The sequence below is a fragment of the Schistocerca gregaria genome, chromosome 2, assembly GCF_023897955.1.
Source record: "Schistocerca gregaria isolate iqSchGreg1 chromosome 2, iqSchGreg1.2, whole genome shotgun sequence".
In the NCBI taxonomy this organism is placed as follows: Eukaryota; Metazoa; Arthropoda; class Insecta; order Orthoptera; family Acrididae; genus Schistocerca; species Schistocerca gregaria.
This window is the reverse complement of record NC_064921.1, coordinates 491598044-491625650: the sequence shown is the minus strand read 5'-3', so window position 1 is coordinate 491625650 and position 27607 is coordinate 491598044. Positions and strand designations below refer to the sequence as shown.

The 27607-nt window shown below is 43.1% G+C and overlaps 1 protein-coding gene across 1 annotated transcript; it reads left to right on the top strand.

The window, feature by feature from the left end:
* The first annotated feature begins 708 nt into the window (after positions 1-708).
* On the top strand, positions 709-25771 carry LOC126336193 (chymotrypsin-like). The gene is made up of 7 exons (XM_049999700.1): positions 709-807; positions 5403-5460; positions 10025-10166; positions 15756-15937; positions 18223-18315; positions 22313-22425; positions 24927-25771. Exons 1-7 carry the CDS (start codon positions 763-765, stop codon positions 25083-25085), a joined length of 792 nt encoding a protein of 263 aa, XP_049855657.1. The 5' UTR covers positions 709-762; the 3' UTR covers positions 25086-25771.
* The last annotated feature ends 1836 nt before the right edge of the window (positions 25772-27607 follow it).

Sequence of the window (27607 nt, the reverse complement as noted above, 5' to 3'; positions counted from 1 at the left end):
TTTTATTTGAAAGAGATAATCCATGCCGTTTCAGATTTTCCTTTTACTTCGTTAAATTTGGCTCCTTGCAGAGGCAGAATTTAGAGTTCAGTTGACGCTGAACGACAATGTGTTCGTATTATGACAAATAAAAGAGGAAACACGTAATTTAAACAAGTTTAATCGACGCCAACGTTGTGATAGAGACAAACCGCTATCACCTACTTAGTTTTTACAGCAGCTTCATTGTCCCTCTAGATTGTAAACACCGTGTCATAGCATTATGGTTTCGGCTAGATGCAATAATTGTAATTTCTGTGTTAAAACGAGTTAGTGTAACACGTTGCACATGAAACTCACAGGATTACAGATCTGAAGATGATTGTACCTAGCCAAAATGGGTAATGATGTGGTACTGCGGTCGGCATGGCTAACAGATAATTGAAAAATAACAGTTTTATTATTCCAAGAAGTGCTAAAGTTAGCGGTGGAGCTGTAGATGCAGGTGGAAGCGATAAGTCAGCATTATATCGATTCTTTAGAGACACTGTTGCAAAATAATCTAGTTTGACACGGATATTTATTGCTGGATTATCCATTCATGACACAAAGACCCAGAGTCCAAGTAACACCTGCCATTGATGTTAAGCCGCGGTTACCTACCTCAGCTGCAGTAGCTGCTAACCGGACAGAGATAAAGGCCACGAGCGAGTACACGTGACTGGAGCTATATGTGGAGCGGCTTCAGCAGGGCGGCGCCGCAGTAGCGGCAAACCATCGACCATGGCGAGGCTGGTGGCTCTGCTCCTGACGCTAGCAGCGTCTGCGGTGAGTCCTGCTGGTCCCTCCTCTGTCGCACGTGCCTCGGTTACGGTTATGCGCCCAGCACTGTAGCAGTAGAATACAACAAAGTTTTTAAGTGTTTTCAGTTTGGGCACATTTAAGTACAATGATATGCCACATTAAAGTTATTAGTCCAGCAGAGCCCTTTCGGTAAATAACTTTAACAAAAGAATGAGATTTTCACTCTGCAGCGGAGTGTGCACGGATATGAAACTTCCTGGTAGGTTAAAACCGTGTGCCTGACCGAGACTCGAACTGGAGACCTTTGCCTTTCGCGGGCAAGTGCTCTACCATCTGAACTACCCAAGTACTATTCACGCCCCGTCGTCACAGCTTTACTTCCGCCAGTACCTCGTCTCCTACCATCCAAACTTCACAAAAGTTTCATATCAGCGCACACTCCGCTGAAAATTGAAAATCTCATTCTGGAAACATTCTCCAGGCTGTGGCTAAGCCATGTCTCCGCAATATCCTTTCTTCCAGGAGTGCTAGTTCTGTAAGGTTCGCAGAAGAGCTTCTGTGAAGTTTGGAAGGTAGGAGACGAGATACTGGCAGAAGTAAAGCTGTGGGGACGGGGCGTGAGTCGTGCTTGGGTAGCTCAGATGGTAGAGCATTTGCCTGCTAAAGCCAGAGGTTCTGAGTTCGAGTCTCGATCCGGCCCACAGTTTTAATCTGCCAGGAAGTTTCAACTTTAACAAAGGTCGAAAATAAAACCGTTCCGTTATAACCAAGCTCAAATGGCAACCAATTCAAACTTCATATTGACCAATGTTACACTTGTGTGTACAGTGTGTCTCAAAACTTTTGGGTCACATTCAGACAGGTGATAGTGGGTACGCAACCGATTACGTTGAGACAGGAAACCAATGGTTGGAAACGAGTATTTATTGTTTTATGGACTTACACAGCGTATACCGCATTGCAACTAGCTCATAGTAATTGTTCAAAGTGACTACCACCACTCTCAGTGCATGCATGGCAATGGCGCGTTAAATTCTGTCGCACTCTCTCAAATATCCCTTGTGTTTGCTGTGCCAGGAGCCAGGCAGCATGAACACCCGACCAAGCAGGTCTTCATCCGAATATACAGGGGTTTCATATCCCAACGTCTTGACTTGTCTCCCGAGGAAAAAAATCCAATGGTGTGAGATCAAGCGACAGCGCTGGCCGTGGAACAGGACCGGACCACCACTTCCAATCCAACGATGGGTGTATATGTTGTTCAGGTGATTGCTGATATCAACATCGAAGTGAGTTGGTGTGCTGTTCTGTTGAAACTGAGGCTTTTTGTGGATGATGCTGTAGTATATCGAGAGGTTGTAACAATGGAAAAATGTACTGAAATGCAGGAGGATCTGCAACAAATTGACGCATGGTGCAGGGAATGGCAATTGAATCTCAATGTAGACAAGTGTAATGTGCTACGAATACATAGAAAGAAAGATCCTTTATCATTTAGCTACAATATCGCAGGTCAGCAACTGGAAGCAATTAATTCCATAAGTTACCTGGGAGTAGGCATTAGGAGCGATTTAAAATGGAATGACCATATAAAATTAATCGTCGGTAAAGCAGATGCCAGACTGAGATTCATTGGAAGAATCCTAAGGAAGTGCAGTCGGAAAACAAAGGAAGTAGGTTACAGTACGCTTGTTCGTCCACTTCTTGAATACTGCTCAACAGTGTGGGATCAGTACCAGATAGGGTTGATAGAAGAGATAGAGAAGATCCAACGGAGAGCAGCGCGCTTCGTTACAGGATCATTTAGTAATCGCGAAAGCGTTACGGAGATGACAGATAAACTCCAGTGTAAGACTCTGCAAGAGAGACGCTCGGTAGCCCGGTACGGGCTTTTGTTGAAGTTTCGAGAACGTACCTTCACAGAGTAGTCAAGCAGTATATTGCTTCCTCCTAGTTATATCTCGCGAATATACCGCGAGGATAAAATCAGAGAGATTAGAGCCCACCCAGAGGCATACCGACAATCTTTCTTTCCACGAACAATACGAAAGTGGAATAGAAGGGAGAACCGATAGAGGTACTCGAGGTACCCTCCGCCACACATCGTGAGGTGGCATGCGGAGTATGGATGTAGATATAGATGTAGATGTAGATCTTTTTCTGGATAAGAATTGTGGCAGCACATCTAACGCTAACACTAGGTAACGTGGACCAGTCAAACGGAGACTCAGCAAATAAGGTAGAATCAGATGATATCGGACAATGCTCACCCCTACGTTGTCAGAGAATAGTTGCTGGTGGCCACTGATGTGGGTGGCGTGAAGGTTGTCCTCTCTCCAGACATGTCTGTTGCAGCTGTTGGAAATACCATAACGGGTGAATGAGACCACATCCGAGAACAGTACAAACTGTACGAAGTTCGGCACTAGATCAGTGTGGTGGATAATCCATTGCCGGAAGTGAACGCGGGGCTCGAAATCCTTTGGGTCCAGTGCTTGCAAACGTTCTTTACCGTAGGGGTGTAATACATGTGCCACCAATATTCTCCACGCTGTATCCTTCGAAGTGTGCTTTTCAAGGGAAAGTTGTAGGGTGCTTATTGCTGTGTGGTTGGACACACGATGCAACCCCATCTCCTGGAAATCTGGTATTCGGACATGTCTTCGACGCGAACCTTGGCCTTCTCTTTGTGGCGTGAACGACCCCATCTCTCGTAAGCTGGTATTCACTGATATAAACTTCTGCCATCTATCTGCCTTTCCTGTTGGGAAAGCGTTCTCAGTACATACGTGCTGCTATATCCTGCCACGCCGTACAGTAAATGCGTCTCTGCCAAATCTTGTGACTAGAAACGTTCCATATTTGACTATGCGTCATGCACTGTACACTGTTATACACCTCACCATGGACACATCGCAGGTTGTCGCATGCAGTGAACAACTGACACTAGGGATACTGGTAAGGGTGTGGCACAGGTTACTGCGCCGGTGCGACGATAATGATGTTTGGTTTGTGCAACGCTCAACTGCGCGCTTATCAGCTCCCGTACAAATTCCCAACCTTTACTCAGTTCAATATCGCCACTTTCATGAATGATGATGATGATGAAATTATAACAACACAAACACCCAGACCCGGGGCGGAGAAAATCCCCAACCCGGCCGGGAGACGAACCTGGGACCCCTTGATCCAGAGGCAACAATGCTAGCCACTAGACTACGAGCTGCGGCCGGGAGTCGAACCTGGGACCCCTTGATCCAGAGGCAGCAATGCTAGCCACTAGACTACGAGCTGCGGACAGCCTTTGCGAAGCATAAGGTCGTCACGTGACACACGTGCTATGGGATAAGCTGTATACAGAGTGTTTGTTTGGTAGTCAGGGGTGTGCGCTGCCCCTTTGTACGGCAGACACCATGGATCTTTGCGAGAGTGCGGCAGAACTGCATGCGCCGTTACAATACAACCATTGAGACAAGTGGTCGTCGGTTTGAACAGGTAGCATGAGCTACGCTGTAGTTATGCGGTGTAGACTGTGTATGTAGGTAGCAATACATATGCGCCTCTGTCCACTGGTTCCGTTTCTCAATGTAATCAGTTGTGGGTCCACTATTATCTGTTTCAGTTTCACTCAAAGGTTTGAGACACACTGTACATGAACTATAAATGCTTAGCTTTGGTTGCGATTAACTCTGGGAGCATGCTTGCGCGCATAAAATTCGAAGGGTGGGTCGATACCTGAAGAACACAGAATTTCATCGGGTAGTTAGCATGTCTTTCACTGTAGATAATTTTTTCACTTTGATTAGGATTTAACACTAAATTTCTGACCCTTTAAAACCATCTAGGTGATTTATAAGGTCATAGGGAGGCAAGAGCAAACCGCTTACTATATAACCAAACCTTGTACATGGCAGTCGAGTTCAAATCGTAAGCTCGAGTAATAACTACTTTGCTATGAACTTAGAGATAAATAGGTGTAATGGTCCGCAGCTCGTGGTCGTGCGGTAGCGTTCTCGGGTCCCACGCCCGGGTTCTCGGGTTCGCTTCCCGGCGGGGTCAGGGATTTTCTCTGCCTCGTGATGACTGGGTGTTGTGTGCTGTCCTTAGGTTAGTTAGGTTTCAGTAATTCTAAGTTCTAGGGGACTGATGACCATAGATGTTAAGTCCCATAGCGCTCAGAGGCAATAGGTGTAATGTGACTGAATATTTAATCTATAAAGGATGCTCTTTTGAGAGCTGCGACTGTTGATAAATACAAGTAAAACAGTTCTCTGCGTCCGTCATTTATTTGTTTTGCCACCATGGGTTTCGATGGTTGACACCATCATTTTCAGGTGGAAAATTGTTTAGTTATATGGAAAATAATTCTCCAGTTGAAGGTGAACCATCGAAAAGTCTAGTTTCAGAATGAATGACCAACGCAGAAAACTTTTATATGTAGGAGTAATGTAATATTTTCAGTGTTAACTGTCCATCGAATTAACTACCGGAATAACCAAGAGCACTAAACTATGGTTTCCGAAGAGTGTTGTCCTATTGTGTTGACCAAAATTAAATTTTGTAAGAAACTGCATATATTATTGCACACAAGAATAAATGTTGACTGTTTTTTCCATTAGGTGGCGATGCAGATGCCCGAAGGAAGAGTGGCAGCCAACAGCAGCTACGTGCGTGAGGGTAAGCGTGGCAGCTAGATTACCGATACAGACAGCAATTTTTATACTACCTTTGTTTCTACCTAATACCAGCTTCTTTTTGGGTCATCAGTCTTCTGATTGGTTTGACGCGGGCCGCCATGAATTCCTCTCCTGTACCAAACTCTTCATCTCAGAGTAGCTCTTACAACCTACGTCCTCAGTTATTTACTGGATGTATTCCATTCTCTACATTTCTCTACAGTTCTTGCCCTCAGCAGTTCCTTCTAGTACCATGGACGTCATTCCGTCATGTCTTAACAGATGTCCTATAATCCTGTTCCTTCTTATCAATGATTTCAACATGTTCCATTCCTCCCCATTTCTGCGCAGAACCCCCTCATTCCTTACTTTATCGATCCACCCAATTTTCAGCATTCGGCAGTAGCACCACATCTCAAATGCTTCGATTCTCTTCGGTTCCGGTGTTCCCACAGTCCATGTTTCACTACTCTACAATTCTGTATTCCAGAGGTACGTTCTCACAAGTTTCTTCCTCAAACTAAGGTCCATGTTTGATACTAGTAAATTTCTCTTGGCCAGAAATGCCTTTTTTTGCCATAGCGAGCCTGCTTTTGACGTCCTCCTTGCTCCGTCCGTCATTGTTTACTTTACTGCCTAGGTAGCGGAATTCCTTAACTTCATTGACTTCGTGACCATCAATCCTGATCCAGAATGAGATTTTCACTCTGCAGAGGAGTGTGCGCTGATATGAAACTTCCTGGCAGATTAAAACTGTGTACCCGACCGAGACTCGAACTCGGGACCTTTGCCTTCGCGGGCAAGTGCTCTACCAACTGAGCTTCCGAAGCACGACTCACGCCCGGTACTCACAGCTTTACTTCTGCCAGTATCTCGTCTCCTACCTTCCAAACTTTACAGAAGCTCTTCTGCGAACCTGCAGAACTAGCACTCCTGAAAGAAAGGATATAGCGGAGACATGGCTTAGCCACAGCCTGGGGGATGTTTCCAGAATGTGATTTTCACTCTTATTGTTATCTCCCTTGCTTTTAATGTCACCGAAGATTGTTTTGACTTTCCTGTATGCTGAGTCCGTCCTTCCAACAATCATTTCTTTTTCGATTTCTTCACATTCTTCATGTAACCATTTAGTGTTAGCTTCTCTGCACTTTCTATTTATTTAAGTCCTCAGCGACTTGTATTACTGTATTCCTGAGCTTCCTGGAACATTTTTGTACATCCATCTTTCATAGATAACCTGAAGTATTTCTTCTCTTACCCTTGGTTTCTTCGCAGTTACCTTCTTTGTAACTATGTTTTTCTCTCCGACTTCTGTGATGGCCCTTTTTAGACATGTCTATTCCTCTTCAACTGTACTGCCTACTGAGCTATTGCTTATTGCTGTATTTATAGCCTTAGAGAACTTCAAGCATATCTCGTTACTCCTTAGTACTTCTGTATCCCACTTCTTTGCGTACTGATTCTTCCTGATTAATGTCTTAAACTTCAGCCTACTCTTCACCACTACTGTATTGTGATCTGAGTCTATATCTGCTACTGCGCACGCCTAACAATCCAGTATCTGATTTCGAAATCTCTGCCTGACCATGGTGTAATCTAACTGAAATCTTCCTGTATCACCCGGCGTTTTGCAAATATCGGTCCTCCTATTGTGATTCTTGAACAGAGTATTCGCTATTACTAGCTGAAACTTGTTACAGAAATCAATTAGTCTTTCTCCTCTCTCAGTCCTTGTCCCAAGCCCGTATTCTCCTTTTAGCCTTTCTTCCACTTTCAACGACAAGTGCATTCCAGCCTCCCATGACTATGAGATTTTGGTCTCTCCTTATGTGCTGTACTACCCTTTCAATATCCTCATATACTTTTTCAATCTCTTCATCTTCAGCTTGCGAACTATCGTTGTCAATGTTGGTTTGCTATCGATTCTCATAAGAACAATCCTATCACTGAACTGTTGACAGTAACACACACAGTATTCGTAATGAATCCTACTCCCGATATATCATTTTCTGCTCCTGACCAGAAATCCTTGTCTTTTCTCCATTTCACTTCACTGACTAGATCGAGCCTTTGCATTTCCACTTCAGATTTTCTAGTTTCCCTATCACGTTCAAGCTTCTGACATTCCACGCCCCGATTCGTAGAACGTTATCCTTTAGTTGATTATTCAATCTTTTTCTCATGGACACCACCCCCTCGGCAATTTCCTCCCTGAAATCCGAATGGGTGACTGTTCCGGAATCTTTTGCTAATGAAGAGATCGTCATGACACTTTTCAATTACAGGCAACATGTCCTGTGGAGGTGGTGGTGGTGGTTAGTGTTTAACGTTCCGTCGACAACGAGGTCATTAGAGACGGAGCGCAAGCTCGGGTTAGGGAAGGATTGGGAAGGAAATCGGCCGTGCCCTTTCAAAGGAACCATCCCGGCATTTGCCTGAAACGATTTAGGGAAATCACGGAAAACCTAAATCAGGATGGCTGCAGACGGGATTGAACCGTCGTCCTCCCGAATGCGAGTCCAGTGTGCTAACCACTGCGCCACCTCGCTCGATCCCTGTGGAGACCACCTCGCTCGGTCCCTGTGAAGGAAAAAAACCATAAGTAAATTAATACTAGTGTTTTCAATAGTTTCTCGTTCACTTGTTTCAGTTACTAGTCTGCAGCTTATTCTTGGTGAAAATCACGTAACTTAATTATTTATGATCGTAAATCGAAATAAAGTTCAAGACGAATAGTCTTCAAATTAACACGTTATTTTATTTAACAATAATTATTAATAAATCAGTTAATTCACACGATCGCATTCAAAGGGGTTCTTTGAATAAGTGTCTAATCTGGAATCCCGTTAATATCAGGGATACTAAACAATGTTCTGTCACTTTCGATAAAAAGATTGTTCCCGTTTAATATCCATAAACTGTCACGAATTATGATTACTAGTCGCGTGAAGTAAAGCCTTTCCACTATCACAATACAAAGTCCGAGCCTGTCCAAAAATCATTGATTCCGTTAAACATTTAAATCTTCACACGAAGTGACGTTGAAGTCAGAGAGATTATTGATCACCTCCCCGTTCCCCTAATATGACAAAAGTTCTAATTCTGATCTGAAATTAATGCTTCCCAAACAACAATCTCGTCGCGGCTTATTCTTGGGCCCTGGTTTAATAAAGCTCCTATTGTTGCTTCCTAAAGCTGTACGTCCTAATTGACTTCGAACAGACTAGAGGATAGAGACTGGAGTATCATAATTGCATTATATATCTATTTATACTTTAGTAAACGCTATCTTTGGTGTTCAGGACCTACGTTCTGTGACTATAATATTGGTTTTCTCATATACAAGAATAACTAATAATTTAACCATTTCTATCCTGTTTCCTCCTCCCATGCTTCCAAAATTTATGATTAAAATTCTTTTCTTTTTCTATTATTTTTCTACTATAGATTTCCCTGTATTTGCCTCTTATTTCTATTTCGTAAATTACTACTTGTGTAGGGGCTTGGGACATATTCTAAATTTATATTTCGAGGGTTCAAAAATGGCTCCGAGCACTATGGGACTTAACATCTATGGTCATCAGTCCCCTAGACTTAGAAAGTACTTAAACCTAAGTAACCTAAGGACATCACACACATCCATGCCCGAAGCAGGATTCGAGAATGCGACCGTTGCAGCAGCGCGGTTCCGGACTGAAGCGCCTAGAACCGCTCGATCACAACGGCCGACTACATTTTATCCAGTAACGTTACTGTTTCACGTGAGGTTCCACCTCAGATTGAATATATTTTCTAACAAAGATTTTGAAGTTACGTAAATGTACAGATTCCTTTTCCGTTGTTTGTAATGTCAAACAAAAGACTTTTTATTTCAAATGTTACGACTCGCCTCATGATATAAGATACATTCCATCGATGTACATTATATTACAGACCTGTAAATGACAACAAAGTGTGTCGAAGCAGGTTGTTGAAAAAATAGAAATATTTATGCGATCTTCGCTTTAGAAAGTTTTTTGAATTGAAAGTCGCTGCCTGATATCGGTGGAGAAATATATTTTAGTGCCTGTTTTATTAAGAAGAACGATGCAATGTTCCTTCGGATATGTTTACATGTCCAATGGGCTAGGCACAGCGGCGACTGCAGCCGCTGTGAAATACATGAAATGTATTCTCAGTTGCGAATACGAACAAAAGTAGGAACTCAGCGTTCGAGTGCCGCTCGGGCACAAATTTTCACTGTCGTCGCCCTTATACAGCTAATGGCTGTTCGTATTCGCAACTGCGAATACATTTCATATATTTTACAGCGGCTGTAGTCGGCTCAGTGCCCGTTTCTTCGGACACGCATGCGTGTAATTGTAATTCGAATTTGTAATTGTAATTGTAATTGTAATTCAATTGTAATTAGAAATAACATTGTAATTCGAAATAATTGTAATTCGAAATAACACAAATGTGTACAATGTAATTCGAAATAACACAAATGTTGCAATGTCTTACTCACTTTCTTTGTTTGAAATACAGTGGAAAAAAAATGTTAACAACTTGTGACGACGTTGCAGGCGTGCGGCCGGCGATCGGCGTCGTTCCGTACCGCGGCCGGTTCCCGCACACGGTGGGCATCGTGGCCGACGGGACTACCACGTGCAGCGGAGCCCTGCTCTCCAGCAGATGGGTGCTCACCGCCGCCGTCTGCTGCTACGGGTGAGGCTCTGCACCGCAGCCCGCAGACGCGGCCGCCGTTCAGCTCCCACAGCTAGAGCCAGTACATGTCGGTCAACCGGAAAAGACCTCCCAACATCGTTGCTGTTATTGCACTTGCAACAGTAGTCATCAGACCGAAGACTGCTTTTATGTAGACTTGCATGACTGTTTTTCTTCAACAGCTCTCGTCATCTCTGCGTAACTACAGTAAATTTCACTGCCTGAGAAAAAAGTGAAGCACGCTAAGCGTAGGAGGTTGAGAGGGTATGCGATGTTATTTCAATGATTACAAAATCGAGTCAAACTTGGGAGAACTTGGGAGCATGAACCCACTCATCAGGATGATGTTGCACCCCCTCTTGTCTGGATGCTTGCACTGATTCGGTTGGGAAGGCTGCCATGAGACAGTTGTGTCCTCTCTCGAGGCCTGCTGTAGCTGTAACTGTCGTAACTGGTCCTCGATGTCCTGAACACTGGCGCTGGGACCGCATTGACGTTGGAGCTGGTCCCCACATGTGCTATCGGGAACGGTACTGAGGATCTAGCTAGTCTTGGGAGTACTTCACCATAACGGAGCTAGTTTGCACATACACATGTCATGTGTAGACGAGCATTATTCTTTTCAAAGATGAAGCAGCGGTATTATCGCGTGCTGGGTACACATGACGACACAGGATGTCCTTGGAAGCCGGCCGGTGTGCCCGAGCGGTTCTAGGCTCTTCAGTCTGGAACCGCGCGACTGCTACGGTCGTAGGTTCCAATCCTGCCTCGGACATGGATGGGTGTGATGTCCTTAGGTTAGTTATGCTTAAGTAGTTCTAAGTTCTAGGGGACTGATGACCTCAGATGTTAAGTCCCATGGTGCTCAGAGCCATTTGAACCAACTTTTTGGTCCGTGGAATGTTATTGTGCCGTATGAGTTCCCTCAAGCACTATCAACCACGACCTCGGGTTATACCCGTTGACTCTTCACTCCAGGCACTCTGCCACAGGCAGCACCGCTGAGCCTCTCGAACACACTGGGAGAATGGGACCTCTCCTCAGATCGCCGCCATACTCGCTAAAGAAGGTCATCTTGGCTAGCGTAGAACCCCAATTCACCACTGAACATAGTGCGACGTCATTTATCAGCAGTCTATGCATCCCAGACAAGGCACCACTCCAAACACAGTCGTTTGTGTTGTGGTGTTAACAGCAGCCTACACATGGGACAGCAATTCCCTAGTACGGCTCCTACTATTCTCTGACCAATGCTGCAGGATGACACAGTATGTTCTTGGATGTCAATCACAGATGTGAAGGTACTACAGTGCGTTTTGTGCAAAATATGGCGACCCTCTCTTGTGGTGATCAAGCGTGATCGAGCGGACCATGATAAAGAGTGTACTGGTCCTCATGTTCCCATGCAGTCCAACATCGGGCAACTGGTCACACCCACTATCGATTTGTCAGCCAGCCAAACGGAGACCGACAACGACGCCCCTCCATTAGGAGCGGATAACGCCGTCTCACATTTGTGGCCTACGTGTCGAGTAGGACCGTTACTTCAGCAAAGGTTGCTTATTGCTGTGGAACATGATCTGCTGGCAAAAGTAGCCAGTAGAGAGCGTGGGTGACGAATCACGCGTTGACTGCTGCCCACCACCAGAGAGCGTCGGCTCTAAGCCGAAAGCTCTCTCTGGCACTAGTTTCCAGTTAGCGATGGCCTGGTTCCGTTTCTAGTATTTTCTGACTTTGTTCCGACATACCAGGTGTAGAAGTATGAAACCGGTATTTCCCTGTGGATTGTGCTAGCCGTCAGTGTAGGGATACTTCTCAGCGCCATCTGCTTCCTTTAACGACTGACGACGATTATCAACACACAGTAACGCAAGTTCCATACATCGGTATCTTTTCAAACCCTTAAGCATGTCGAATTTTGTGCTTATGAACTAAGTTTTACGGACAGAATTCGTTTTCTGTTAACATTCGAAGGAAATGTCTGCAGAATCGCATCGAATGCTTGTCGAAGCTTTCGGCGAACATGCTCTTGGGAAAACACAGTGTTTCGAGTGGTTAAAAAAATTAAAAAGTGACGATTTTTAAGTGAGAAACGACGAGATCGGGAAACCACCGAAAATGTGCGAAGACAACGAATTGCAGGCCTAATTGAATGAAGATGATCTCGCGGAAGAGGATCTCGCGGAACAATTGAATGTGACGAAAAAAGCCGTCTCTTCATTTGAAAGGTGCAGAAAGTGGGAAAATGGGTTCCGATGAAATGAATGGAAGATAGCAAGCAAACTGAAAGACCACTTGTGAAATGCTGCTCGCCGGATACAAAAGGAAGTCGTTTCTACATCGAATAGTGACAGGTGACGAAAAATGAAATATTTTGAGAATCCTAAGCGTCGTAAATCATGGGTGAATTCAGGCAAACCATCGACATCCACTGCAAGACCAAATCGCTTCGGAAAGAAGACAATGCTCTGTGTTTGGTGGGTTCAAAATGGTGTCATCTATTATAAGCTGCTAAAACCTGGCGAAACCCTTAACACTGATCACTGCCAACAGAAAATGATCGATTTAAATCGAGTATTACGTAGAAAACGGTATATGGAAAAAGGCAACACAAAGTCATGTTGCTCCATGATAACGCCCCATGACATACAGCAAAACGGGCCAGGCAAACGATTGAGGAAATACTAGGGCATGCGGCTTATTCTCCAGGCTTGATGGTGGTGGTGGTGGTGGTTAGTGTTTAACGTCCCGTCGACAACGAGGTCATTAGAGACGGAGCGCAAGCTCGGGTTAGGGAAGGACTGGGAAGGAAAGCGGCCGTGCCCTTTCAAAGGAACCATACCGGCATTTGCCTGAAGCGATTTAGGGAAAACACGGAAAACCTAAATCAGGATGGCCGGAGACGGGATTGAACCGTCGTCCTCCCGAATGCGAGTCCAGTGTGCTAACCACTGCGCCACCTCGCTCGGTCTCCAGACTTGACTCCTTCCGATTACCATCAGTTCAACTGGACACACTCTCGCTGAACAACGCTTCATTTCGTATGAAAATGAACGAAAATGGCTCTCTAACTGGTTCGCTTCAAAAGTAGAATTTTTTGGGGGGTGGAGGGTGGGCCTGCCGGAAAGGTGGGAGAAATGTATAAATATCAATGGAAATTATTTTGAATAAAATATCGTTTATCAATTTCAAAAACAACAGACGTATAATTATTGCAACCAAATTGCTGTTTCATACTTCTATACGTGGTACATGTTAACGTGATTCCATGGGCTGCTAATATTGGCTAACGGCAATATAGACCGGCCTGTGCACGCCATATGGATACTTTGCCTTGAATGTAGGTGGAGGAGAAGGTTAATGTTTAGTGTCTCGTTGACAACGAGGTCATTAGAGACGGAGCACAGGCTCGTATTAGGGAGGGACGGAGAAGGAAATCGGCAGTGCCTTTTCAAAGAAACCATCCCGGCATTTGCCTTAAGCGATTTAGGGAAATCACGGAAAGCCTAAATCTGGATGGTCGGACGTGGCTTTGAACCATAGTCCTCCCGAATGCGAGTCCAGTGTGCTAACTACCGCGCTACCTCACTCGGTGCCTTGAATGTATCTGATTTTGTTACTTATTCACCAACCCCCAATTTATCATTCCCTTCAGAGATGCCCACACTCTCGTCAACCTGATCAGATTTTTACTGGTTATCTACCAACTGTTCAAATGGTTCAAATGGCTCTGAACACTATGGGGCTTAACATCTTAGGTCATCAGTCCCCTAGAACTTAGAACTACTTAAACCTAACTAACCTAAGAACATCACACACATCCATGCCCGACGCAGGATTCGAACCTGCGACCGTAGCAGTCCCGCGGTTCCGTCCTGTAGCGCCTAGAACCGCACGGCCACCGTGGCCGGCTACCAACTGTCTTTTGCATGCCACTTTCATTGTGTTCTAATTTTAGTGGCTAGCAGCGTAGCTCTCTATCTCCGAGCCATCAGGGAAATAACTAAATAGTGGCACTGTAGGTGACGATCGTTTGCGTCAACTGCCTTGATTATAAGAAATCGTATGTGGGCCCCATAATGTACATCAATTTACGACATACGGCAGTGTGTGATGGAGTCCAGCCCATCCTTACCGCCGTGGAAAGGGCTACCACCCGCTACTTAGAAACTGTTTATAGGTCATCAGTGTACGTCCACGGAAGTCGATTCCGCATTTTGTACTTTTCTGGATGATTAGATCAGTAGAAAACAGTTTATTAGCACTGTCGACAAATATGATTTAATAAAAGCTGTATCAAGCATCCTACATACGAAGTACAGTGAATAATATTTTTCCCTTAGGGTACTACCTCCACCCCTTCCCAAATTCTTTAAAAAGTCAAACGCCTGCTTGATTTACAAATGAGTTAAAGTCTTAAATATTTGACAATAAGCTTATTAAACTTTTATGATTCAAGACGAAAAACCATAATTATCTTAATTTTATTAGTTTCAAATAATTTACTGGATGAGTGTAGTCTCGATAGTTTGCGTTCCGTTTTAACAAAAGCTAGTTTTTCATACATATCAATGTTTATGAAATCATATTTGTGAATTGTGTATCGTACAATGGAACAATTTTGGAGCTACATTCAGTGCTGTATGTGGATACTATCTGAAAAATGTGTTGCGAACAGAATTAATATTAAACAAGTAATAAACTAAAACGTCGTGCCTGATGCTGAAATTTTACTGTATGAATAGCGAAAATGTAATAAGTTATAGTTTCTTTCTTTCATTATTTATTGGGGTGTCAGCGAGAAACGTTTAAAAATGGTTTGAAATTATGCGTTAAGTTTGGTGGAAGTCGCTATGTGTTACCATTCTCAAATATTGAATGATTGTATTCTGGGTAATCTACGCGCTGTGAGTCTCAAGACATATACAGAGTTACTAACTTTAAAGCTTGACTTAGTGTGTTAAACTTTTAACGTAAGATTACACGTTTCAATGAGCATGTTACGAGAACTTTTGAAGATTTTAAATTTGGTCAGTAATTATATGAAGTACTGAAAACCTAATTTTGTTGTCACTGGAAGCTGTTAGATGGGCAACATCACAGCTGGGACTAGAGGACCCTTTTAACCGTTTAGTAACATAGATTGTTCGGATACTAATGCTTTTTGTTGCGGAAGATCCGTCTGTCCCTTTTCAAATATGCATTGTGGGTCATTGTAGATGTCACCTAAATCCACCTAAATCCCAGCGACCTGGGAAGGCAACAAAGAAAATCCAAACTGGGAATGTTTTGGAGCCTATTACCAGGTACGATATTTGCTTAATATGCAAAGGAGGTTTCCGAAAACTTTGGTCAGAATCAAGGGATTGGAACTGTTGTGACACATAGTACCAAGGAGGACCTTCGAAGTGCACCACATGATAGCGGGAAAGTAATATACATCTCTCATCCAACGAATTTCCCAGAGTTATAAGATGACCTGCATTTATGGTTCCACGACTGCAGCTGTAAAGGGACTACTATGTGCAACAACTAACTGCATCTTTGCTACAGTTATCTACGTATATTTACGTGAGGTGCGTGTTGCAGGTACACATACTGGGATGTGTGGATCGGCGTGCAAGACATGGACACGCTGGAGGATGAGCGGGTCACCATCACTAGCAATATATGCACCATCCACCCAGGCTTCGACGCCAGCACCGTCAACAACTGGCCAAAATACAACATGGCCATCGTGGATCTCGACTGCTACGTCACAGGGGCCTCCAGTAAGTCCCACGGCATTCTTGCCGATGCTTGCTGATGCTCATGTCTAACATATTCAGCTACTGTCGTTACCGCCATCAACCCTGTGCTTGGTAGCGCAGTTCTCCAGTCATCTCGTTTGGCAGCTGTCCTCATTTCAGCGTAACTGAAGCGTTCTGTATCACTAGCAGTCTGCGTTATACTGTATAGTGTTGACAACCAACATAACGTTCTTTCGTATTTACCAAGACAAGACATCGTTGAATAGTTGCTTTCCAGTAGACCGTTTACTGCCTATAAAGTGGTAGCAACCGTCATTTTGCCTTAAAAAGTAGAAGGCTCCATCAAAATTACGATATGACAATAAGCTTAATAGCGTGAGCAGTGAGAGCCTACTGAACTTTACTTTTAACCATGTTGACATAGTGATGTTTTTGTTGTTAATTTGACTTTTTTAAAGCCGGCTATATCTATTTCCACTCCATTTTCGAAACGTAGAGCATGCCAGGAAGAAGTCATTTTTTATTTGCGTTTTTTGGAGTAGCCGATGTTACGGAGATAAAATAGTATGTCTGACGCTTCAAAACGTTGGATAGTAACTTATGAGGAAGTTGTCTCTATGAAGAATGACCGAAATCTTAAGAATATATCAGCATATAATCCCATAATTAGCTGTTCTTCAGCTTTTTCCAACGTCTCATATACAAGGCGCTTCAAAATTAATAGCGGAAGCTGGTACATCTGAAAAAAATATGGTAATTACATAGAAGAAAGAAAAGTTCGCGTGGGTTCATAAAGTCGTTGTAAGTCCCCTGCAAGAAGTTCCCTCTACAGCTGTCAGTAATGGCGAAAGTGTTGCCGGTGCAGTATTTTGTGGACGAACTGACCTCTCGATTATGTCCCATAAATGTTCGGTGGGATTCATGTCGGGCAATCTGCGTGGCCAAACCATTCGCTCGAACGATTCCGAATTTTCTTCAAACCAATCGTGAACAATTGTGGTCCGGTGAGGTGGCGCATTGTCATGGGGACATGAAGTACATGAATCGCTGCAATGGTCTCCAAGCAAACGAACATAACCATTTCCAGTCAATGATTGGTTCAGTTGGACCATAGTACCGTCTCCATTCCACGTGATCACAGCCAACACCATTATGGAACCACCACCAGCCTGCAAAGTGCCTTGTTGACAACTTGGGTCCAAGACTCCGTTGGGCCTGCGCCACACTCGAACCCTACCAACAGCTACTACCAACTGAAATCGGGACTCATCTGTTTTCCGATAGTCTAGGGTCCAACCGACATGGTCACGACCCCCAGGAGAGGCGCTGCAGGTATTGCCGTGCCGTTAGAGAAGGAAGACGTGTCGGTCGTCTGCTGCCTTAGCCCATTAACGCCAGATTTCGACGCACTGTCCTAACGGATACGTCTCACATTGATTTCTGCGGTTATTTCAAGCAGTGTTGCTTGTCTGTTAGCAGTGACAACTCTACACGAATGTTGCTGCTCTCGGTTGTTAAGTGAAGCCAGTCGGCCATTGCATTGTCCGTGGTGAGAGGTAATGCCTAAAATTTGGTATTCTCGGCATACTGTGAATTTCGGAATATTGAATTCCCTAACGATTTCTGATACGGAATGTCCCATGCGCCGAGCTCCAACTAACATTCCGCGTTAAAAGTCTGTTAATTCTTGTCAGTAAGCTCTTACACATGAATCACCTTAGTACAACTGACAGCTCCAGCAATACTTTCCTTGCCAACGGCCTTGTCACAGTGGTAACACCGGTTATCGTCAGATCGCTTGGCTAGCACATCAATGGGTGACTGTCCGGGTCTGACCGAAGCTACTGACAAGTGGGGTTCACTCAGCCCTTATGAGGCCGATTGAGGAGCTACTTGACTGAGAAGTAGCGGCTTCCATCCCATAAACTGATAATGGCTGGGAGAGCGATTTGCTGATCACATTGCCCTCCACGTGTGCTTTTGGTGACGCCTAAGATCTGAGGATGACACGGTGGTCGGTCTGAACCGTTGGGCCTACAAGGCGTGTTCGGACGCAGTTTAGTTTATATACTTTCCTTGCCGTATCACGCAACGCTAATAGACGGCACTCAACCTCTCGGTGATCATATACGCTAATGAAAAAATTGATTTCTACAGTCTTCTTACTGCGTTCAACAAAATAACGAGGAAATATCTGACTGATAATTCTCATTAAATGAGACGTACAGTAATGGTTGTGAGTCAATAATCAATAATGAGACAGCTGTTTGTTGCTCTCACGTTACAATATTATTCTTCTGTTCCAGATTACATTAGACCTGCCATACTACCAACGTTTGCAGACGCTGGCAATTACTACGCCAATCAAGTTGGCTATTTCACCGGATGGGGAGCGGCCGGTAAGTGTGATACATCCTCTCAATTACCGCGATAGTTATCATTAACACTCCCAACAGCATTGGAGCAGGCTGTAGAGCAGTATATCACTGCGTTTCTCGATGTACTGGAAGTGTCAAGTACAGAGCTCTTCCGTGAGATGATGGCTCAAATGGTTCAAATGGCTTAACATCGAGCCGGCCGTGGTGACCGAGCGGTTCTAGGTGCTACAGTCTGGAACCGCCCGACCACTACGGTCGCAGGATCGAATCCTGCCTCTGGCATGGATGGGTGTGATGTTATTAGGTTAGTTAGGTTTAAGTAGTTCTAAATTCTACGGGGACTAATAACCTCAGAAGTTAAGTCCCATACTGCTCAGAGCCATTTGAACCATTTGAACTTAAAATCTGAGGTCATCAGTCCCGCAGGCTTAGAACTACTTAAACCTAACCAACCTAAGGACTTCACACACATCCATGCCAGAGGCAGGATTCGAACCTGCGACCGTAGCAGCAGCGCGGTTCCGGACTGAAGCGCCTAGAACCGCTCGACCACACTGGCCGGCTCATGAGATGATATTGATGTGAAAGCAATGGATTATAGTCCAGCAGGGAATGCTTTTGAATTATTTCCTGCCCATATCTTATCAGGGATTGCACCTACCCCCTAAGACGTTTTTTCGTATAGAAAATGTCCGAAGCACGAGAGTGAGCGGAGCATTGGAGAATGCTTTGGTAAATGAAATTTCGTTCCACCCCTCATCATCGTGTATTTTTATTAAGACAAGGTAATTGATAAAAATATAATATTTTACGAATAAAACATGACAAACCGTGGAATCAAATCAACAAGACTTAGTATGTAAACTTGTCCTTCTTGTTCTTCATTATCTTGCAACACTTTGGCGGTTCTCCATTTGGATTTATTAAAACTAATTTAGACAGGACAGCTTCAGCTGCACTGATATTGGAGAGCCATGCCGGAGGTGTGACACCGCACTTCCAGACATCTTCCACACAGCAGTTGTGGCCATTCCTACCGTACTTCTGCCCGGCGACGGGCAGTTTCCACCAACGTGCAGTGATTGGAGCTCCTGCACTGACTGACCAGGCCGCACGTTATGTGTCACCAAATACAATAATTTCATATACCTAAAGATGGGATTTAAAAATTCCGAATCCGGTACTCATCTCAATAAATATTAGGGTAAATGAAGGGATTATCTGTAAATTAATTATCATGCCTCTCAGTTGTGGATGTCCTACGTACCAAATCTTGTGATTTATTGGAAGCTAACTTCATATCCGCGTAATTAGTTCTCCACATCATATATAGACTGATTTCAGAATGTTAGTCGCGTTCTTCCTCGTGCTATCTTCTCTCCCAAATGTTCCACTAGGATGTTTAGAAAGAGCTTTTTGGGTTACGTGTCCAACCCATTGGTGTCTTCTTCGTTCTGCTGACATCTATAACACTTTTATCGTCAATTCTTTGCAAGTCTTCCTGGTTGGTGGTTTTGACTGTCCATTTTATCTTTTAACAGACGTCTGCACCTCAAATGATTCAAGATATTTTATTTCAGTTCTGCCTGTTGCCCATAAAGCATAAAGTGCTACGTTCTAAATGCAGCTTTCAACCACCCTTTTCCTCAGTTCAGTATTTACGTCGTTTGAACAAAGCCTTAAAAAAAATGGTGGACTGTGGATTTGCTTCCTTCGTCTTCAGTTATCTTACTTCCTAAATATTTCTATGATCTTGTTTTTGTGTCATCTCTAATTTTTATTTTTACATCTTGTAATCATGGGCTTTGCTAAGAACCCAAAATTCAATAGCACTGTTTTCTGAAAGAAGCTGCTGGAATGGATCCAACTTACTATTTGGTATACATGTCTTAATATTAACTGTGAAGAAGGTTTGTTTGTTCATCATGACAACGGTGCTCTTTGGATTCCAAACATGTTTATCGACATGTCGATATCCACAATACATTCAGGCATACGCTTACTGTTTGCAGTTACCAAATTTTTGCATTTATGCCTAGCATTAGTCTGATCCGAAAAGCAACAATTTCTTGATGCCATTATTGGGCAAGACAACATCTACCGCATACAGCACGAATTCATCAAGGCTTCGGCACGCATTGGTATGGACAAAAAAAAAAAAAAAAATGGCTCTGAGCACTATGCGACTTAACTTCTGAGGTCATCAGTCGCCTACAACTTAGAACTAATTAAATCTAACGAACCTAAGGACATCCCACACATCCATGCCCAAGGCAGGATTCGAACCTGCGACCGTAGCGGTCACCCGGTTCCAGATTGTAGCGCCTAGAACCGCACGGCCACTCCGGCCGGCTTCGTATGAATAGATCAGCCAGTATTGATGCCCGGAGAATATAATCAAACTAAAAATTGCTTTCCTGTTATTCTCACTATCAGTGCCATTGATTCAAACTCAAAGGTCTTTGATCAGTGGCGGCAATGTGCAGAAAATTCTAATCCATCGCGATATCCAACATTATTTTCAGTTCTGAAAAACAATGTGCACCTAAAAACGTCTAAACGCCTCTGTGATTCGCATTCTACGTTAACCTGTAGACGTACCCATAACGAGACGCTTGTAGCTAATTGATTACAGGCACATGAGTTCATTTCATTTCCTGCACCTTATGCCTAGTGATACACTGTGGTGATCAAACAGACTTACGAATTAATTGCCTTTTGTCTAGCATTTTTGTGTTACTGTTAATAATTATGACATATTTTTCACTCGTTGCTAACAATTTTTCCCCTGTGCTGTTTATTTTACATACAAACGCCCACTGTACACGTTATTGCAAACTTTGGAACTAATGATGTGCGAAGCCATGTATGCATATTATCGACAAGTTCGGTCTGTCACTGCCAGTCTGCTTTCATCCATGATAGATTTCAATTCGGAATGTTTAGCACTGCGATAACCCCTAAACTGTTTATTGGAACATAAAAAAATGTAGCAGCACTATTGTTTGTTTTTAAAAATGTTTATTGTACGATTTCAGTCGTCACCGCCAGTCTTCATGTAGTCAGAGGAAACAACAGCTAACTTACAAGGCCAATAGGAAAACCACATTAAAAGAAAAAGAGTCAACAGAATTTTCCAAGGATTGTAAATATTGTATTGTACATGTCTAGTAAATGGGATAACACAGAATTATGGTCTGTAAACTTTTTTCCCCATGTTGAAGGATTTTTAATTCGTTGCTGGATAGTGAAAAATACTCAACAGTACATATTCATCTCTCGATTTTAGGCTCCCTCTGAATTTATCCCCCTCAGTCCAGCTTGATGCCTGGTTCTTTATAAGACCAACTTTGTAAAAGAAGAAGCACTGGCACTCATTGAAACTTTTCTCTAAGCTGAGTGATTCGTTATGTTGAGCTTCCACTGTTTGTGTTTTTATTGATAAAAATGTTTTCTTCGTGCTTCTGCATGGACGAAGCCACTCATTAAACACATTTTAGGTTAATCTTGAAGTACTAATTTTTGTCATATGTGCAGCATAATTTAAAGCAATAAACGACTATTTATTCATTATTCTGAGTGTTTTCCGTATTTCTTAACACAAAACAACAATTCCTTCCCGGTATTTCATACATCTGATACTGGGAGCATGTCAGCAATACGAATTCTGCGGCCGTCCTTTCGCAAGAAATTGTTCTCTGAGCCTTGGGCTTGCATTACACTGGTAAGGATTGTTAGACAAAATTTTATAAAGAAGGGGACTGACAGCTTTTATAAACTATCTCACAAACGTGTCTAAGTATACTGTTAAAGTATTACTAAGCGTATTTTACTAAGATCTGTTAGTATGTAATACAATTGTTATTCACAAAATGACACTGTTATTTATGCTGCATAAAATAATTCCAGAGTCTACTGTAATTCTGATTACACACCAGGTGAAAATTTTTGCTGCATCGTGATTGGTGAGAATGACTTAAAACTCTTAGTGCATTGTGGAATATCTTTTTGTTCGCAGGAGGGGGATTTTCTCGGCAGTTGCTGTACTCGGAGATGACAAGCATTGGAAATTGTGGAGCTATTAGCTTCTTCATATGTGCGACAACCGCAACTGGAGAGGTGATCGGGAACGTGAGTATCAGAACTCTGTTCTTGTGTGATATGCCTCAGAAATATGAAGTACGTACTTACAGAGCGCACAAGTGAACTTTCTTGATGGAAACTGACGAATTAGAGCATAAGCGTTAACAGTCATCTTTTTTTTTTATCTCTGACGCGTACCTGGAAGAAACGATAAAGAGATCCAACATGTTGTAGAAACAACTGGGACACCCACAGCTGTATGCTCCAAAGACTAATGTACATACGAGCACCTTCTGCTATAAATTCTGTGTTAAATCTTCCAGTCTTCCAACAAAATAGCACATTTTCAGAAATACGTGTCACGAGGAAATTGAGCTACACTGCAGTTCATTTCAAGGATGTTCGATGAAATTCAGATAGAGTATTTGAGAACATAAGTCCGTGGGTCGGGAGAAGGAGTGAGTAACTTAAGTCCAAAAAGAAATGATCATCAGTTTTTGTATCAAGGATGGCAGAGTATTCCTGAAATGACGAAGTGTTTAGATTTCTCGTATGATTCTTGGTTGGTAGTGTTTCGTGAACTGACGAAGGCACCTCGGGGAATAACTGCAAAATTCCACGTTCCGTTAATGGCCGAGACGAACGCCGACCACGGTGGTACGTCAACGGGAAGCTACATGCTATAGAGTAACAACTCACCAGCCAAATAAACTAGGGACCAGCCAAACTCATGGCTGTCACAGCTAATAAGCCAACCACACTGCAAAGCCCACTAATGATCTCTGAACACTAATCTGATGATGATGCATCAACGAAATGTATTTCCGAAACGATATAATTGGTAAACTGTTCACTTATTTCTGTGGTAATGGTAAAAATGTACGTATGTAGATTAATAGCATGAATGTAAAAATTAATTCTTTTATACCCAACAAGCAGTCCCTTCTTTAGTCTATCTGTGTGACAAATTCCTTTTCTACACAATTCAATTCAATATCTCTTTATTACACTACTGGCCATTAAAATTGCTACACCAAGAAGAACACATCTGAAATGTAACGTCCACTGTACAAAGTGCCGTTAATGCGAACAAGAGGTGACCGAGACGTGTAACCAATGGCACACCATACCATCACGCCAGTATGGCGATGACGAATACACGTTTCCAATGTGCGTTCACCGCGATGTCGCCAAACAGGGATGCGACCATCATGATGCTGTAAACAGAACCTGGACTCATCCCAGGTTCGTCGTTAAGTACACCATCGCAGGCGCTCCTGTCTGTAATGCAGCGTCAAGGGTAACCGCAGCCATGGTCTCCGAGCTGATAGTCCATGCTGCTGCAAGCCTCATCGAACTGTTCGTGCAGATGGTTGTTGTCTTGCAAACGTCCCCATCTGTTGACTCAGGAATAGAGACGTGGCTGCACGATCCGTTACAGCCATGCGGGTAAGATGCCGTTCATCTACAAGGCCGTTGGGATCCAGTACGGCGTTCCGTGTTACCCTCCTGAACCTACCGATTCCATATTCTGCTAACAGTCATTGGATCTCGACCAACGCGAGCAGCAATGTCGCGATACGATAAACCGCAATCGCGATAGGTTACAATCCGACCTTTATGAAAGTCGGAAACGTGATGTTACGCATTTCTCTTCCTTACACGAGGCATCACAACAACGTTTTACCAGGAAACGCCGGAAAATTGCTGTTTGTATATGAGAAATCGGTTGGAAACATTCCTCATGCCAGCACGTTGTAGGTGTCGCCACCGGCGCGAACCTTGTGTGAATGCTCTGAAAAGCTAATCATTTGCATATCACAGCATCTTCTTCCTATCGGTTAAATTTCGCGTCTGTAGCACCTCATTTTCGTGGTGTAGCAATTTTAGTGGTCGCCAGTAGTGTAGAATGCATCAGCGTTGTCCTGTAGCAGCTGTTCTCTTGTGGAAACTGCATATCATCCACGTACTGTTTCCGTAAAAAGGCTACGCACTAGAGATATTCCTCCAAAGAAGACTCTGCACTTTATATCATCATTATTTCGGTCGTCTTCAGTTATTTGGTAGCCCAAATAGGAAATCCAATCTACCAGTTTTAGTAGCTCATTTCGTATACTGTACCCTGAATATCCATTCCATTTTTTTGTTTTACTTTTGCTGATACTGTCATCTTATAACATCTTTTGAAGACAGCCGAATCCGTTTGTCTTTCAAGTCCTCTGCCAAGTGTGACATAGTTAGGCTGCAATATCATCAGCAAACGTCAAATATTTTTCTTCTCCGTTAATTGTAATATTCTTTCCATGTTTCTCCGTGGTTTTCGTTGCTGCTGTTGCTAAGTAGGTCTCTATATTTCAGTTTTTCATGGTGACGCTAGTGCACCATGACGTATCATGGATGTTGTTCTTTCTGTAAAAGCTGCTTGTTAATGAAATCACGAAACTACGTTCGCGTTGCTACATTTTTGTTTGTTCCCGTGGTTCTCCCATAAGAAATCATTTGATTAATTTTATGTGTTAAGGATGGAATCCTCTCCTGCTTTTTTCCAGGGCGATTACGGAGGCCCGCTGGTGCTGCAGAGTGACAGTGGATACACGCTCATCGGCATCGCCGGCTTCTCGGTGCCCACCAGCTCGTGGACCGTCTTCACGCTCGTCTCGCCCTATCTCACGTGGATAGAGGTGGTTACTTCCATCATCGTATCCTGAACGACTGCTGGCTGCCCGAATGCTTCCGAGACGTTGGACGACAGACAGTGTGGCAGCGAAAACGGAGAAGAGTGTCTGCTCAGCTTTGGGGTATCCGCACAGACATATACGCGTGTGTACATCTTCGTGCAATGATATTCGTTGTTAGAGACAGCCAGCCGTTTCATGCAGCGACCAGGACATTCGCGCGGAGCATCTCAGTTTTGATTTAGTCCATTTGTTAATTGGTAATGTGGAAAATTGAAAGAAAGGCAAAGAAAAAGCGTTTATAGCAATGTCCCTTCTTTATGTATCATTTAGCTTTTTGAGCCTTGTTGCAGGGACACTTCGGTTGACCTAACTTCAGAAATTGTGCTGATAGTGACATCTGGAAGAATTTGCTGAGGGGACATTCTATTAAATCTGAAGTGTTGTACTGTACGTAATTTATCCTCTGGATTACAAGCTTCCAGAGACCTGCCAATCATTTGCTCTCTAATACGGTGAGCATATTCCAAGAGAAGACCGCCGCTATCATAGTTGAAGGAAGTGGTTATTCCTGAAGAATTCCACATCAACTTCATGTAATGAATCACTTCTTGTCCACAACTTAGTGCACCTCTGCAACATCGCTTCCAGTGTTTTCGTGTGTAATTTCATAAGTTTATATACAAACAAATAAATAATATAAATATGTTGTTTATTAATTTGCAGAAATTTAATAATAATCCTGAAGATTTCCATTTTCCCGCCTAAGAGACTCTACAAAAACAGTGGTTGAGTGGTTTTACGGAACTCATCGCTTGCAAATATGAAGGTATTTGTAGATGATAAGACGCGACTGTTAGTTGCATAACTATGTCACCTTCGTTCGTCATGGATTTGTCGTTTCCTTACCGGCGAAACTACTGTCAAAAGAAGGAAAGAACACCTTGCTGGAGGAAGCCGCAAAGAAGAACAGGCAGCGTAAAAAAGTTATAGTCGTATCACCGTTAACAGATCATGTCAATAACTACATCAAACTAGCACTGTATCTAGTAAGCTGTACCAGAATTGTTGTATTCAGTTTTGGATGAGGCGAGTCAGTTTTGCACAGCAATAGGTTAAACATCGTTTTTATTCATCGTTCATCTTCAGTATTTCCATAAAATGTCAATAAACGAGCATTAATCATTAGTGTATTAACGACAAAAAAGGAAACCGTCAAAATTCAATCACATAAGTGGCGTTATATTGCTGTAAGTATAGTAGTTCGCATTAAAAACCGTGTATTGTCCTGTGTTTCTTGAAGTTTCCCGGCCTTTCGAATATTCCATCAATTTTCAGGAGTGCATACGGGGTATTACTAAGTCTCGTACGGATACTTCGGCTTACAGCCTCTCAGCCATTCTCAACGTGAGTCGCTTGCAAGAGTTTTAACGCCATGGAGCAAACGCGCATACGTCGAGGATAATACTGTTGTACTCCCAAAAAACGGTGGAATACATGTATTATCCTGTTTACTGATTTATTTGTTAACTTTGTCTCTTCAAGAGTAAGTGCCAAAGTTCAAATTTTCAGTGATGTATGCACTATTAACCGCACTCACGTACTCAGGGTACCGTACCGTCCCTTAGCTTCTCGACGTAGAGCATATGGAACGACAAAATGATAGGGCATATGGCGTGTTACAGTTATGAAGCGAGACGACTACAGGACAGGAAGAGGGAAGGAAAGAGAGATGGAGTGTCCGTGTGCGGTGATCTCTGTAGGGAGCAGTTACTAAATAACGCGGCACTCACTTGTTTTGATTGCAAACTGTCAGCTGGTCGGCGCAGAAGTTGTGTATAATAAAGTAGCGATGCTGCTATGTTATTACCGACTTAGTTTGCATATAAGGCCGAGGATATGCTTTATTAGAAAAGAAACACGATTAAAAACTCTGTCTGCACATAAACAGATACAGAAAGAACCGCGTGAACAAATGTTGCGGAAACAACGTACACAATTTCCAAGGAGTACGGAAAATCAAAGCAAAAATTGCAGGTGCATCATTCTAACCATACAATGACAAATAAATATTCACGTTTTTAATAAACCACACACGGATTATGTTAGAACACCATACATAATGATACACACAGAACTGAGAAAAATAAAGGAAATCCGTAGACATTATAAAATGGTTAAATACGAGTATGTGTGTATGTTCCACATCTACCACTAAATCACTGTACCGTTTTCCACCATACTTGGTACATATCCCTTACAGTCAGGAAACAATCACTTGGAGTTAGAACCACCTACTTATCACAGTTCAGGCGTATGACGTCATAAACAATGAGCAGCGTGGCAAACTGCCGCATCATGCGTGACGTTTAAATGTATTACTCCGTGCTGCTACTTGTGTTAGCAATAAATTTCGCTGACGGTACCTACAGATGTAGCTAAATGTACATACAAAATTATATCACGGTACCACACGTAATTCATGAGATGTGACTTCATAAACAATGAGATGCTTGAAAAAGTGCTGAATCAAGCGTAAATTTTAACACATTTAT